The sequence below is a fragment of the Lactuca saligna genome, chromosome 6 (assembly GCF_052625555.1).
Source record: "Lactuca saligna cultivar CGN05327 chromosome 6, ASM5262555v1, whole genome shotgun sequence".
Taxonomy (NCBI): Eukaryota; Viridiplantae; Streptophyta; class Magnoliopsida; order Asterales; family Asteraceae; genus Lactuca; species Lactuca saligna.
In genome coordinates, this window is record NC_136422.1 from 38,717,957 (window position 1) to 38,732,484 (window position 14,528).

At 31.4% G+C, this 14,528-nt stretch overlaps 1 protein-coding gene across 1 annotated transcript; it reads left to right on the top strand.

The window, feature by feature from the left end:
• The first annotated feature begins 541 nt into the window (after positions 1-541).
• On the top strand, positions 542-14,026 carry LOC145001139 (uncharacterized). The gene is made up of 10 exons (XM_078960488.1): positions 542-1,001; positions 1,087-1,276; positions 1,383-1,516; positions 1,603-1,715; positions 1,814-1,937; positions 12,187-12,342; positions 12,513-12,668; positions 13,281-13,360; positions 13,445-13,494; positions 13,704-14,026. Exons 1-10 carry the CDS (start codon positions 624-626, stop codon positions 13,841-13,843), a joined length of 1,521 nt encoding a protein of 506 aa, XP_078816614.1. The 5' UTR covers positions 542-623; the 3' UTR covers positions 13,844-14,026.
• Positions 14,027-14,528: the final 502 nt, after the last annotated feature.

The window sequence follows — 14,528 nt, forward strand, 5'->3', positions numbered from 1 at the left end:
TTGTGACAGATCTCACGTTCAAAATTAAAGTATCGGAGCATATTAGTATGATTATATGTAAATAAGCTTTAAATTCGTATTGAGCTTGTATTATATTTCAGGTAACCAGCCTAATTTTGGTATATATTTCTAATTAAACGACAAGGGATAATATACAGGAAATATTATGTTTAGCAAAAACGACGTTCAAGAACAAGTCAATTTATCGATACCTACGAGAAACTAATCACATGTAAATTTAAAACCAGAGTCATAAAATATTAATATTATATTTTAATCATTAAACAAGTATTATTTTAGATGAAGTTTCCAACAAAATGATATTTTCCATTTTAAAGTAGATTTTTTTTATTGATCCACGTGAATGGACCAATCATACTCAACACTCTCTTGTTTTATTTGCAATATGTCCACCCACAATGGTCATGCACTATGTAATTAAAGTGCAAATGCTTCTTTCCTACGCATAGTTCCAAAATCTAAATACATATTATAATAATAACTTATATATTATACATCAAGATGCATACGGTTTTTTGGGACTTGTCTTAATCAGACTTCCTCAACTTCTTTAAAGTGATATAACCTTATCAGTTCATTTCTTCAACACCTAAGACACAAGAATGGCACCATGGATATTTCTCATGTTCCATTCATTACTATTTTTGCAATCGGCTCCCTCGTCTTTTGCAAAGTTTCCATATAGGTACTTCCCTTCATCGATCATCCGCCCTGAAACGCCATCTCTTTCAAGCAACAACAAGCTTTACAAAACAAAATACTTTACTCAAATCCTTGATCACTTCAATTACAATCCACAAAGTTACCAAACCTTCCAACAACGGTATCTGATCAATGACACCTCTTGGGGTGGCCCCAAAAGCAAAGCACCAATCTTTGTGTACACCGGGAATGAAGGAAATATCGAATGGTTCGCTGAGAACACTGGCTTCATGTATGACATCGCCCCTAAGTTCAAGGCCCTCCTCGTTTTCATTGAGGTAATCAGGTTCATCACGCTAATCCATTTTCTTGAAAAAGTAGATCCTTAGTGTTTCTAATTTGTATATGTGCAACTAATTATAGCATAGGTACTATGGAAAATCGATACCATATGGAGGTGATAGGAAGAAAGCATACAAGAATTCAAAACGTTTGGGATACTTGAGCTCGACACAAGCATTAGCTGATTATGCTACACTCATCCTTGATCTCAAGAACAATATGACAGCCATGGATTCTCCGGTTATCGTCTTTGGAGGTTCCTATGGTGGAAGTATGATTTCTTTTATTTTATTTAATCTTATTTAAATATTCTTATTGTCATATTTAGAATTAAAAAATAAAATAAAAGGTTTAACGGGTTTCTCTTTGTTATGTAGTGTTGGCTGCATGGTTTAGGCTAAAGTATCCACATGTGGCCATTGGGGCCTTGTCATCTTCTGCACCAATCCTTCAATTTGAGAACATTACATCTCAATATTCTTTCAACAATATTATTACCCAAGACTTTAAGGTACCTATTTTTCATGCATTATTGGCAAGTAGAAACTTGTTATAAAAGAAAAAAGAAATATGCATATTAATCATATAAAATCATAGAGTGAGAGCGAAAACTGTTACAAAGTAATAAAAGGATCGTGGAACCAAATCGAGGATACCGCTAGTTCACATGGGGGACTCGAATTGCTTCGAAAATCCTTTCATATATGCAAGTAAGATGGTATTCTCCATGAGTTAATTAAGTTATTTGTTATATGAAATTAATTATAAGCTTGAGATTAGTTAAATTTAAAATAATTTGGTTATGCAGAAATTATATTAGCGGAGGTAGTCTAGAAGGGTGGCTTGAGACGGCATTTACTTATGCATCAATGACGGATTATCCAACACCGTCAGATTTTCTTGCTCCATTGCCCGCTTTCCCTGTCAAAGAGGTATTCATATTGATTTGATATATAATTTAAAAATAAAGCTTGTTAGTTATTAAATTTATACAAATTACTTTTTAGTGAGATAAAGTTTAGAAACGTCTGGACATACAATCAAATTTATCTGCATTTTAAACTATTGCTAACAAAAAATTAAAAATAGATAATCTGATTTTTTTTATAAGCCAATTTTGTGGAGCGGGGTACAAATTGAAGAGTGTTGCATATTTCATGAATAAATAAGTATTCAACATTTCAATAGGAATATTTATTTATTATGTATGTATTTTTATTTTCATGATCATATTACTTATTTATTTTTATTTAATTTGATCATAATCAGTATAATTAATCTAGAATACAGAAATATGATGAATAACTGAATAAATGAGAACTATTAGTCATTTCATTTACTAGTAAAAAATTATATCTAGATAAGTTGATCAAAAATATAAAAATACAATATGTTTTATTATATATCCGATCCATTTTGTTTATTAGTCATAATTTATTAAATAATGTAGTTAACGAATAATGAACTTGTGACCCTATCTAATACAAACAAATCTAACCAAAAAATAGCATGCCATGACCTATCACAAATTTGGGAATATGCAAAGTAACATTTACATTTAGTTTTCTATTTATTTAGTTTATTTTATATAAAAACGGTTAATAACATACACTTATAACAAAATTAAATAACTGGTTATTGTGGTTTAGAACTTTGGTCTTTCTTTGGACCGTTCCAAAGCTGAAAGGTGAAAAATGACGAGCGACCGTCTAGAGTTATCTTTATTTTAGAAATATACTTATACAACTATTTTTATATGATCAAATTTAATATATATATATATATATATATATATATATATATATATATATATATATATATATATATATATATATATATATATATATATATATATATATATATATATATGGAAAAATGAATATACCTTTAAGGGTATATAAGCTTAGGTACCCAAACTCATCATACTACATCGTTTTGTATCATATATAGACATCGTAATTGTCTAATGTTCTTATAATTTAACTTCTAACTTGAATTACTTCAAAGATTTTTATAAATTTTATATTTATCTTTCTCTTACATAATTGTCATTTTCAACAATAATATATATAGCCTAGTAAGTGTTCGACAAAAAGATGTGATGTAAGAGAAAGATAATAGTGAAAATTTAAAAATATTGAATATAAATCAAGTTAAGAATTGAAGTTTAACAATATTATAATGAATATATCAAACAAAACAACATATTATTATGAGTTTGTGTATCTAAGCTTATATACCCTTAACGGTATATTCACTTTTCCCATATATATATATATATATATATATATATATATATATATATATATATATATATATATATATATATATATATATATATATATATATAAAGAGAGAGAGAGAGAGAGAGAGAGAGAGATAGTTACATTCATATTAAACGATTTAATTTTATCAGAAAATGACACCACTTTTTTTGTAGTAAAGTATTCTAAAATTCTAGTATTTATAAAAAATAAATATGTGTAATATTCTAATAATCTAAAACAATAATTTTAAAATATTTTACATTGAAATATTTTAAAACATATAATGTTAGAATATATTACAAGCAAACAATACAATATAATAATATTTCACTAAAAACATTTGATCTCACGGTCTCACAAAATTATATTCGTCTGAAATGAATTATTATTATTATTATTATTATTATTATTATTATTATTATTATATATATATATATATATATATATATATATATATATATATACAAAATTTTCTTACCTTCCTACCAAAATTTCCCCTCTTATTTGACCTTGGTTATATATATATATATATATATATATATATATATATATATATATATATATATATATATATATATATATATATATATATATATATATATATATATATCTAATCAGAAAATGTTATATTTAGAATCTAATATAACTATTTTTTTTTTTCAATTATTGAGTTCTTATTAAAAAAATTGATGAACGTTGCATATTTTAAGGGTAATGTGTTCCCTGTCTCCCCAAACCCAAATTATGTTTGGAACGAGTTTGAACTTTCTTTCTATTATATGTTACAACGTCAGTATGTAGCACCGTGAAATTTACAACCAATTTAAACTTTTCAAAAATAACTCATATTCATTGTTATTAGAAAAAGGTTTTCAATTCTTTTATTATCAGAGTATCCCAGAACATCTACATAAAAATGAGGAGCAGTATGATCACGCCTTCGTCTTGCCACGGTCTCCTGAAGTACCTGAAACTATACACTAAAACTGTAAGCCCGAAAGCTTAGTGAGTTACCCCCAAAATACCAACCACAATATCATACACGTATCAGATCATATCATAAACATCATAAACATAACAGTCATGCATATCGAGTCTACAATGTGACTGGTCCGCCTGCACCAGGCCTTCAGTCTACCTGGTCCACTCTCTCTCCGAGTCTACAGTATGACTGGTCCGCTGCACCAGGCCTTCAATCTGTCTGGTCCACTCTCCGAGCCTCGATACGTCTGGTCCGCCCTCTTGGGGCCTTCAGCCTATCAGGACCGCTCGTCGGGCCTTCGGTCTAACCGGTCCGCCCTGGGTATGTTAGTCTACAGCACAAAGAAGGACCCACCTCAACCCAACCCCAGTCCAACAACCATGTGAACATAAACATACAATCATATAACAATTCTCAACTAATCAACCGATCTAGCAGATCACATAAGATAGCAACAACCTAACCAGGATACCGACCTAACCGATCACTAACATAGCATCATCCTATCTACCAGGATAACGACCTTAACCAGGTCTCTAACATATACCATCCTAACTACCAGGATGCAGACATAGCAAAGCAATAACATAACAAACAACTACCCAGATTCTCATCCGATAAAGGGTCGGCCTTGGTGCCTTAGACCCTGTCGATATAGTGAGGATAACTCACCTGCAACTGCCGACTTTGAAGAAATAAGACCACGCTGCTTCGACCACCAACACGAACTCCACCACTGATCATTACCAAATAACCAAAACCAATAAATACCAATAATTACCAAAATACCCTTGGAAGTCAAACTGGTCAACCCTTGGTCCAAGTAAAAGTCCTCAGTCAAATTCAACCTTCCTGGTTGACCCTACTCGCTGAGTCATCCTGTTGACTCGTCGAGTTCTTTATGCTCAGAAAATCCCATGCCACGACTCAACTTGCTGAGTCGCCCCAACACTTATCGAGTCCATAAAGCTTTAAGTCCCTTCCTGCTTAACTCACCGAGTCATCCCTCGACTCACCGATTCACAGCTCAACCAAAAAAGGTTAGGACTTCACGACCAGACTCGCCGAGTCCAAGGCAATCTTCAACAGACTCACCGAGTTATTCTTCCAACTCGTCGAGTTCCTGCCCATTTCATACAACTCGTCGAGTCTACCCATGTGACTCGTTGAGTTACTATGCGACTCAAGTCTGATATCTAGCCCGACTCGTCGAGTCATGTCCCATACTCGCCGAGTCCATATGGAACATCTTCATTCAGACGATTTCATGCCATTTCATTGCTTCCAATACATAGATCTGGACTCCTATGGCCAGATTCACACGTAAAGTTTCCAACTTTACGTGTATGCAAGGCTCAACAAGCTCCAATCAAGCTATAAGGAGGTTTTTGGGACAAAGATACTCTAAATCAAACCCCATGGCTGATTCTTTAAGCTTTCATAACTCACTATTAACCTAGATACGAAGTTTCAACTTCAGATCTAACCTCTAAACCCGAAATGGGTTCCAATCAAGCTAAAATTCCCAAAACAACAACCAAGAATGGATCTAGAAAGAGAAAACTCAAGGTAACGACTTGTTACCTCAAAAATGTGCCCATGAAGGAGTAGATTTCGGATCTACAATGATCTCCCGATGCTAGCCTCTTGATCTTCTAACTTTCTCCTCTTAAATTCTTCATCCAAGCTCAAACTTTAACAATGGAGGCTCACACACACTAATTAGGGTTTCTGGAACTCAAATGAGCAGTAAAGAGGTTGAGGGTGACTATAATGTGCTTTATAGGGTACAACTTTCGGGATTAGGGTTTTCTCCCTTCAGCACCAACTCATCGAGTCCATCTGCCGACTCGGCGATTTGGCCACTTAACCAGTAGCAAAATCCCGCTCAGACTTTGCGAGTAAGAGGACCTACTCGTCAGGTCACTGACTTAATTTACACTTTACTCCCTGTAACTCTTGCTTCTGACTTGGGATGTTATAGAGTACATGTGGTATGTCATAATAATAACGTTGATCCTTGTTGTCGTTAAATCTAAGGTTGAAGTGAGTGGTAGCACGCTTAGCACATTGTCACATTTTCTTTTTTGATATCATATCAGATTTTATGAAGTCACATCGACTAGAAAAAACAATAAAACAATAATAATAATAATAAGATCAAGAAGTATATGGTATTGCTGATGCATATGTCTTAGACAAGTTGAAATTCTTAAAGAATGAGATCAAGAAGTAGAGGGCACTAGACTATCCTAAAGAAGTTAACGATCCTAAAAAAGTTAAGACTAAGGTAGATGACATCGACCCACTGGTTGGATCTAGGGATCTAATTGAGATGGAAATATAAGAACAGAGAGAAAGGATCACGAGAATAATTGAGATGGAAAAAGTGGTTGTTTTAGATTTAAAACAGAAATCTCGAATCAAGTGGTGGTAGATGGGGACGAAAACTTCAGATTTTTTTTATGGATACATTAACAAAAAGAAACGAAAAAATAATATCAAGGGTCTTATTATAGATGGAAACTGAAACATTGATGTTGAATTGATTAAAAGGGAGGTGTTTGAAATTTTTGAAAACAAGTTTAAGGAATGGTGGCCCTTACGTCCCAAGATAATCAGTGATAAGTTTAAGCGCTTGACTCCAAATGACAACTCGAAAATTGGAGAGTCCTTTTTAACGTGAGCAGATCAAAATGCCAGTTCAGGCATTTGATAACAAGAAGGCATCGGGGCCGAATGGCTTCACATTTAAATTCCTAAAAGAATATTGGGGATTAGTTGAGGAGGACGTATTATCACTCGTTAAGCACTTCTAAAACCGTAGGAGATTTGCTAGAGGATGCAACTCATCATTCGTTACTCTAGCCCCCAAAATCAAAGATCCACTTAAGTTGAGCGATTTCCATCCTATTAGTTTGATCGCTTGTATCTATAACATCACCTTGAAGCTCCTATCCTCGGGATTAAATGAAGTTGTTAGAAAAAACATTGATGAAGTACAATCCGCATATGTTGAAGGGAGAAACATCTAGACGGTCCTTTGGTTGTAAACGAAATCTATTCGTGGGCGAAAAAGATGAAGAAAAAGGTAATATTATTCAAAGTTGACTTTGACAAGGCATTTGGCTCCGTTAGTTGGGAGTACCTCGATTCGATCCTTTGGTAGATAGGATATGGTATCAAACAGAGAAGTTGGATTTATTGATGTCTTTCACCCTCGATGTCTTCAGTTATAGTTAATGGCACACCAACGAATCAATTATTGATCTTAGTGGGTGTTAGTCAAGGGGACCTAATTTTCCCGTTCTTATTTATAATTTCCATGGAGGGTCTAAACATTGAAATGAATAGAACATATGAGAAAGTCATGTTAAAAGGTCTCAAGATCCGAAGGGTTGACTCCGGCATCTCCCACATATTCAATGCCGATGATGTACTCTTCATGGGAGAATGGGTACAGGACAACATTAGAAATCTATCACGTATACTTTGATCCTTCATATATCTTCTGGCCTCAAAGTCAAATTTTATAAGTTAAGGATATTCAGAGTAGGTGTCACATTCCAAGAAACTTGATGTTGGTATGCCCCGTTGGGTTGTGAACTGACCTCTGTACCATTTACTTACCTTAGGGTATCGATTGGTGCTAATATGACTCGTAAAAAAATTGGATTCCGGTAATTGAGAGATTTCGTTTCAAACTGTCATTATGGAAGTCCAAAACAGTCTCCTTCAGCGGGCGACTCACACTTCTAAAAGTTTTTTTGGGCAATCTATCAACCTATTATTTCTCACTGTTTTGTTGCTCCCGCGAGTGTACTTAACTCTCTTGAGAAGATTAGAAGACAATTTCTATTAGGCGGTGGTGGAAATTGAAAAAAGTTCAATTGTGTTTCGTGGGAAAGAGTAATTGCTTCAAAAGAGAGTGTTGGACTTTGGGTTGGCTCACTACATGCTTCAAATTTATCACTCATAGTCAAATGGTGTGGCAGCTCATACTTGATCCTTCTAGAGTTAAATAATTACTGGTGTCCACAACTTACAACACATAGAGGTAATAATAATAAAAAAAACAAATAGAGGTAATAAAACTCTATTATGGTAAGATACTTGGTTGACTAGCGGGCCCTTGAATAAATATATATATATATATATATATATATATATATATATATATATATATATATATATATATATATATATATATATATATATATATATATATATATATATATATATCCAAAATGATACCAATTTGAACGCTTCAAGAAATGCATGGTTAGGGACTGACTGAATCTACATGGACCAATATGGGCTTGGAGGTCTCTTCCAATTTCTCCTTTACAGAGCAGGGATTTGAGTTCTCTTGAAGTTTTCATGGGTGTATTCAATCACACATCTAAATTAGACTCCTAGACTTGTTCACTCTCATCAGACGTCAACTACACTACCAATTTACTCATCAGATAAAGAATTGATCGGCCTATGACACCATATGGGGGAGCAATAATTAGGTGGTGCAAGGATGTACCCATCAAGGTCAATTGTTTTGTTTGGATAGCCAACCTCAACCGTATTTTGACTGCAATATATTTGATTAAATGTGGGGTACACATTGACTCTTCTCAGCATGGTCATTGTTGAAGTGGCGAGGAAGACACAAGGCATATACTTACACGATTTTCTTTTGCAACAACAGTATGTGAGTGGATCTTCAAATGGTGCCATACTACAATTCCACAGTGCAATGATGTTGGTGATATTCTTAATTTTGCAGCTAAATGGGGACAATATCCTAAACAGAGACCAATACTCGTAACTATATGTCATGGTAATTTGTGGTGGATTTGGTTGGAAAAAATGACGGTTGTTTAACAACACGTTAATCTCTCCTACCAAGGTGGAGGGTAATATCAAGTTGATGGTATTCACATGGATTAAAACAAATATGCTTTCAAATTGAATAGATTGGTGTGTTAACCCATTTCTTTGTTTGTAGTTTTATAAAATTGTTGTCTTGCATCCTCGTCTAGTTACTTGTTAGGTGTGACTCTATTTTAATATATATATATATATATATATATATATATATATATATATATATATATATATATATATATATATATATATATATATATATATATATTTGTCGGTTCTAGAAAACTTACAATGCCTAGGGTTGGTTTGATCATACATTGAACAAGAGGAGGGTATAAGTGGGAGTGGTGAAACATGGTGAGCTTTAAATTTAAGAAAATATTTATAAACAAACAAAAATATGACAAGAATAAGTCATTTTACACACACTTAACGACTCTATAGTTTTATTTATTAGCAAAGGGATGAAGATTATAAAGAATACATGCCATATGGATCGACGAACATTATAAATAATACATACCATATGGATCGACGCTAGGCCTGATAATTCTTTACATGACACGAAATAAACGGGTTTGGTTTGAGTTTTTCAACCCGTCACCCGCCAACTAGGTCATATATGAGTTTGTCAAAAAATATATGGGTTGACCCGTCAATCCGTTAAAATTTTAATAATTTTTTTAATATTTTTTAAATGTATTAAATAGTATTCGTAGGAATGTAGGATTAATGTTTGTATCTATGTTTGTATTAATATGACTATTACATTAGCACTTGAATTTATCAATGTTTTTATTAATGTATTAGTTTGAAAATATTTCCATGAATGTTTTTAATTTTCATTTGCATTTAGATTTTACTCATGTTTAATTATCTATTTTATTTATGGAATCTGACTATAAACCCACAAACCTAAAGCTAACCAACGAAACACACAACTTATGAACTCGTATAAATAAATGGGTTGGCGGGTCGTATATTAGTTTATATTTTAAACCCATCAACCCCTGACGTGCTAACCCTTGACATGTATAGTTAAATGTTTCGTGTTCAGGTTTATGTATTTTGACTTGCCAACCATCGAAACATCAATCCGAACACGACACGACTGTCAGACGTAATCGATGCTATACCAAAAAAATAATGGAACCAAAGTAGTTTATTATGCGAAACCACGTGCATAATTTATACAAATTTGTGTTTTTTAAATATATAAATATTTGTAGGTGAAGGAGTATGAAATATGACCAACCTCAATTCAATAATGGATTGTCATAATTTAATACGTCAAGAAAGATGAACCTCAATACCAATAATTGATTGTCATAATTTAATTCACAATGAACTTACCCACCCCCCCCCCCCCCCCCCCCCCCTTTTTTTTTTTTTTTTTTTTTTCTTTTGTATTGAATTAATATTATAAAATAATTTTAGATTTTTCTATCTATACCTGTATTTTATTTGTAAAATAAAACCCTTATTTTCCAATTTCAACGTTTCTTTACCATGTTTATCTACAACTCTCAAAAAAACCAAATTCAAATACAAAAAATAAAAAATAAAACCAATTTTACTTAAACAAAAAAACCATAATATTTGACAAACATTGGTTTTGGTTAATAATCTCATTGTTATCATCTACAATCCTACTTCGGGGGTGTTTGGGTATCTTTTGAGAGGGCAAAGGGTTTTTTAGATAAGATAACAGAGAAAACATGTTTGGTAAAAACTTGTTAAAAGTTTATTTTGAATTTTTTATAGAAGGAAAAGTAACTTTTTAAAAAAATCAGAAAAACCTGATTTTTTGGATATTTTTACAAAAATCCTTTTACCCAAAACACCCTCTTCAAAAAGTTTATTTTTTACACTATTTTGTGTAAACTAATCTCCAAACACCACTTCATTTCCTGCATCATCATGTGATGTTACTAATATGACACCACGTATTTTGTGTAAACTAATCTCCAAATATTTTTGAAAATGTTTCATTTTAATCACAAAGTTTATTTTTTAACATAAAAATTCAAATTACTTCATTTTGCTCTCAGTTAAATTTTTTTTTCCTTTAATATGAAATGATATATTATCGTATAAAATTAAATAATTAAAATTTTTCTGTTAAAAAAATTGGAAGTAAGATGAAACTTTTCCAAAATTTAAAGAGTTTTTCTACAGTTTCCTAACTTTTATGTGTTAATTTTGCACCCTCAAATTTTATATTTATTCATTTTTTTCGTTTATTAAGGTAACTAGGTACATTCTACATATTATAACAATTAATATATAATTAATAAAAAATCTGTAAAATCTACATTTATTTGTTTCAAGTAATAAAAGACGACTCTATATATTCAAATCTAGGTAGTAGCCTGTATATTATCCAGTTAGTTAACGTTAATAAAACAACATAATATTATAAGAATCACAATCATTAATCCTGCAAACAAATATTTTTTAGATAATTTGTACATCTAATCATTTAAAGTATCCAATTAGATTCCGTTTTCAATAGTTGTTTATTTATTGCATTTTCAAAAGCTTATGTTAATTTATGAGATTATATCCTTATTTCTTGACTCAAGTTTGCTGTTGATTTATTTGTGGCAAATTTAAAATTAAGAAGTAATAAAATGACACATAATATAATATTAATTATGATGTCTATTAAAGTGACGCATGACAAAAAAAGTAACACTGTTTTTTATTAATATAGAGAGATAACATTATAATAAAATAACAACTAATGCAAATTAATAATATACAAATATCTTTGATTATATTTTTGTCATATATTTTGTAAAGTTAGTAGAATGATATTTTGACAATCTACATAACTTTCTTTTAAATATAATATGAAATATAGTTTTGACGTAAACAACGTTGTAAATATGATATAGTATAAAAATAAAATATTGTTAGCACCATTTTTATTCTATTCAATTTTATATATATATATATATATATATATATATATATATATATATATATATATATATATATATATATATATATATATATATAAAAGTTGGATTATATGTGTATATACAGATGTGCAAGGCAATTGACAACCCTACCCTCGGAAACGACACGTTTGCAAAATTATATCATGCAGCTAACGTCTATTATAATTACACTGGAGATGTCAAATGTTTTGACCTAAATGACAATTCTGATCCCCATGATCTTGGAGGATGGCAATGGCAGGTAAGAAATATTTTCACTATTGTGAGAACGTCATTTATGATATCATTAATGATAAAAAAAAGAATCATGTACAACGACTCTATTATGTTTATACTAATTTTTCTAGTTTAAAAGAGATACTTTGTTTCACTTTGAAAAGTCAAACCAAGTGCTAATACGATTTAGGCCAGGCTTGCACAGAGATGATAATGCCGACAAGTGGAAGTAATGAAGACAGCATATTTCCAGTTTATACAGAGACTTACACGGGCCATTCTCGATACTGTGAAAAAAATTATAAGGTCCAACCCAGGCCTACTTGGATTACGACGGAATTTGGTGGCCATGTATGTTTACGTAGTTTCCTTCTAATTTTCATAGTTTTATATATACTATATTTTAATTTGCTTTTTTATAATTTAACGTATATATTTTGTTTGGCACAATGTTACCTGTTTTTGGAAGAAATCTCTATCCTGATTACTACGCCCTTTATTATTAACCGGAGTTAAACCGACATGTGTGTATATATATTTCCATATGTACTTCGTGAAATAGCATATAAGTTTCTGAAATGAGTTTCATTTGTCTATGTGGTATGTGTATAATGTAGCTAAGCCAGGAAATAAAAAGTCATTTCAGAAAATAAAATGCTATTTCGTGTACATATGATATTGTGTGCGTAAATGAGAAGTTATATCACTTTTAACACTTGTTAAACCGGAAATATAGTTATATTAGTGGCCACAGTGGAAATTTTATAAAAAATGGTGGTTTTCATTGACTGAAATAAGATCTAGTGGTTAATAAGGTGTAGTGTTTCTTTTGGATTTTATAAAGATGACATTTGTTTCCAACAAGAGATATATACAATGATTTAGATAGGTAACTCAAATAATTAATACTGTTATGGTGAGTGAGTTGAATCTAATTTTCTTGGTGAATTTCACATGAAACAGGATATTAGAAGAGTATTAAAACATTTTGGTAGTAATATCATCTTTTTCAACGGTTTACGAGACCCTTGGAGCGGTGGCGGGTATTTCTCTTTTCTTCTTTAGATATCCCTCTTTTGTGTGTGTGTAAGTATGAAAACCGAATGTTTTGTTTTGTATTTAAACAGGGTGCTAAAGAATATATCAAAAAGCATTATTGCCATAGTTGAGAAAGAAGGTATTTAAGTTTTATCATAATCATTCATGCTTACATATCTCATTGTATGATGAAATCAACAAAAAAGAGCTTTTACAAACGTGTCTTTAAGTTAAAGTTATCATAAGATACATATCCCTGAAGAGAACTACATGAATGATAGAGCAACTCTAAGAATAAATATGTTTATTTTATTTTGTAAAATTCACTATTTTGGCATGTCATCTCAGGGGCACATCATGTTGACCTAAGATTTGCAACCAATGAAGATCCCATGTGGCTTCGAGATGTAAGAAAGAGAGAAATTGGTATCATGCAAGCTTGGATCTCTGAATACCATCAAAATCTTGTTGATTCATACACATTCTAGTAACATAGATACCATCCACCTCTTGTTTTTTTAAAACTTTTATAACTTTTTATTGGCACTATCAATACAATAATTAGGTTAGAATAAACTAGACTAAGGTGTATTTAACAATGCCCACATATAATTTTTACTTTGTTGTTATTTTGTTTAATGTGACTTTTTGTCATCATTTTTTTTTTGAAACGACACCTATTCTACTTCTAATTTAATCTTAAACACCTATATCTCTTAGTGAGACTTGAACCCATGGCATCTCATTTGAGAAAGTCACTCCTTACCGCTAGACCAAAAGCCCTTTGGTGACTTTTTGTCATCATTTTCCGATTTTGACTCTAAAGATTCCATAAATAAAATTTTGGAATGATGGAATGTATTTCAAATCAATAAATCAAATATGAACATCTATCTAGTAGTAACTTAGTATGTAATATACGCATAGTACATTGCTAGATGAATAATGTTTAAGATTATTTAGTCAGTAACATGTTCTAAGTAGGTTTATAACACCTTATGAAATGTGGAGTAGAAATGTTTCTTGCTCTTTCACATTTGGAAGTGGTAGTTGTGATGTTTTGGCTAAAACAAAGACTAAATAAGACCAGTTACATGAAGTGTTATCTTGATAAGAATCCGCACTAACTTTTGAATATTTGTTTGTCAAGGAATGTTGCTTGACAGAGAATCT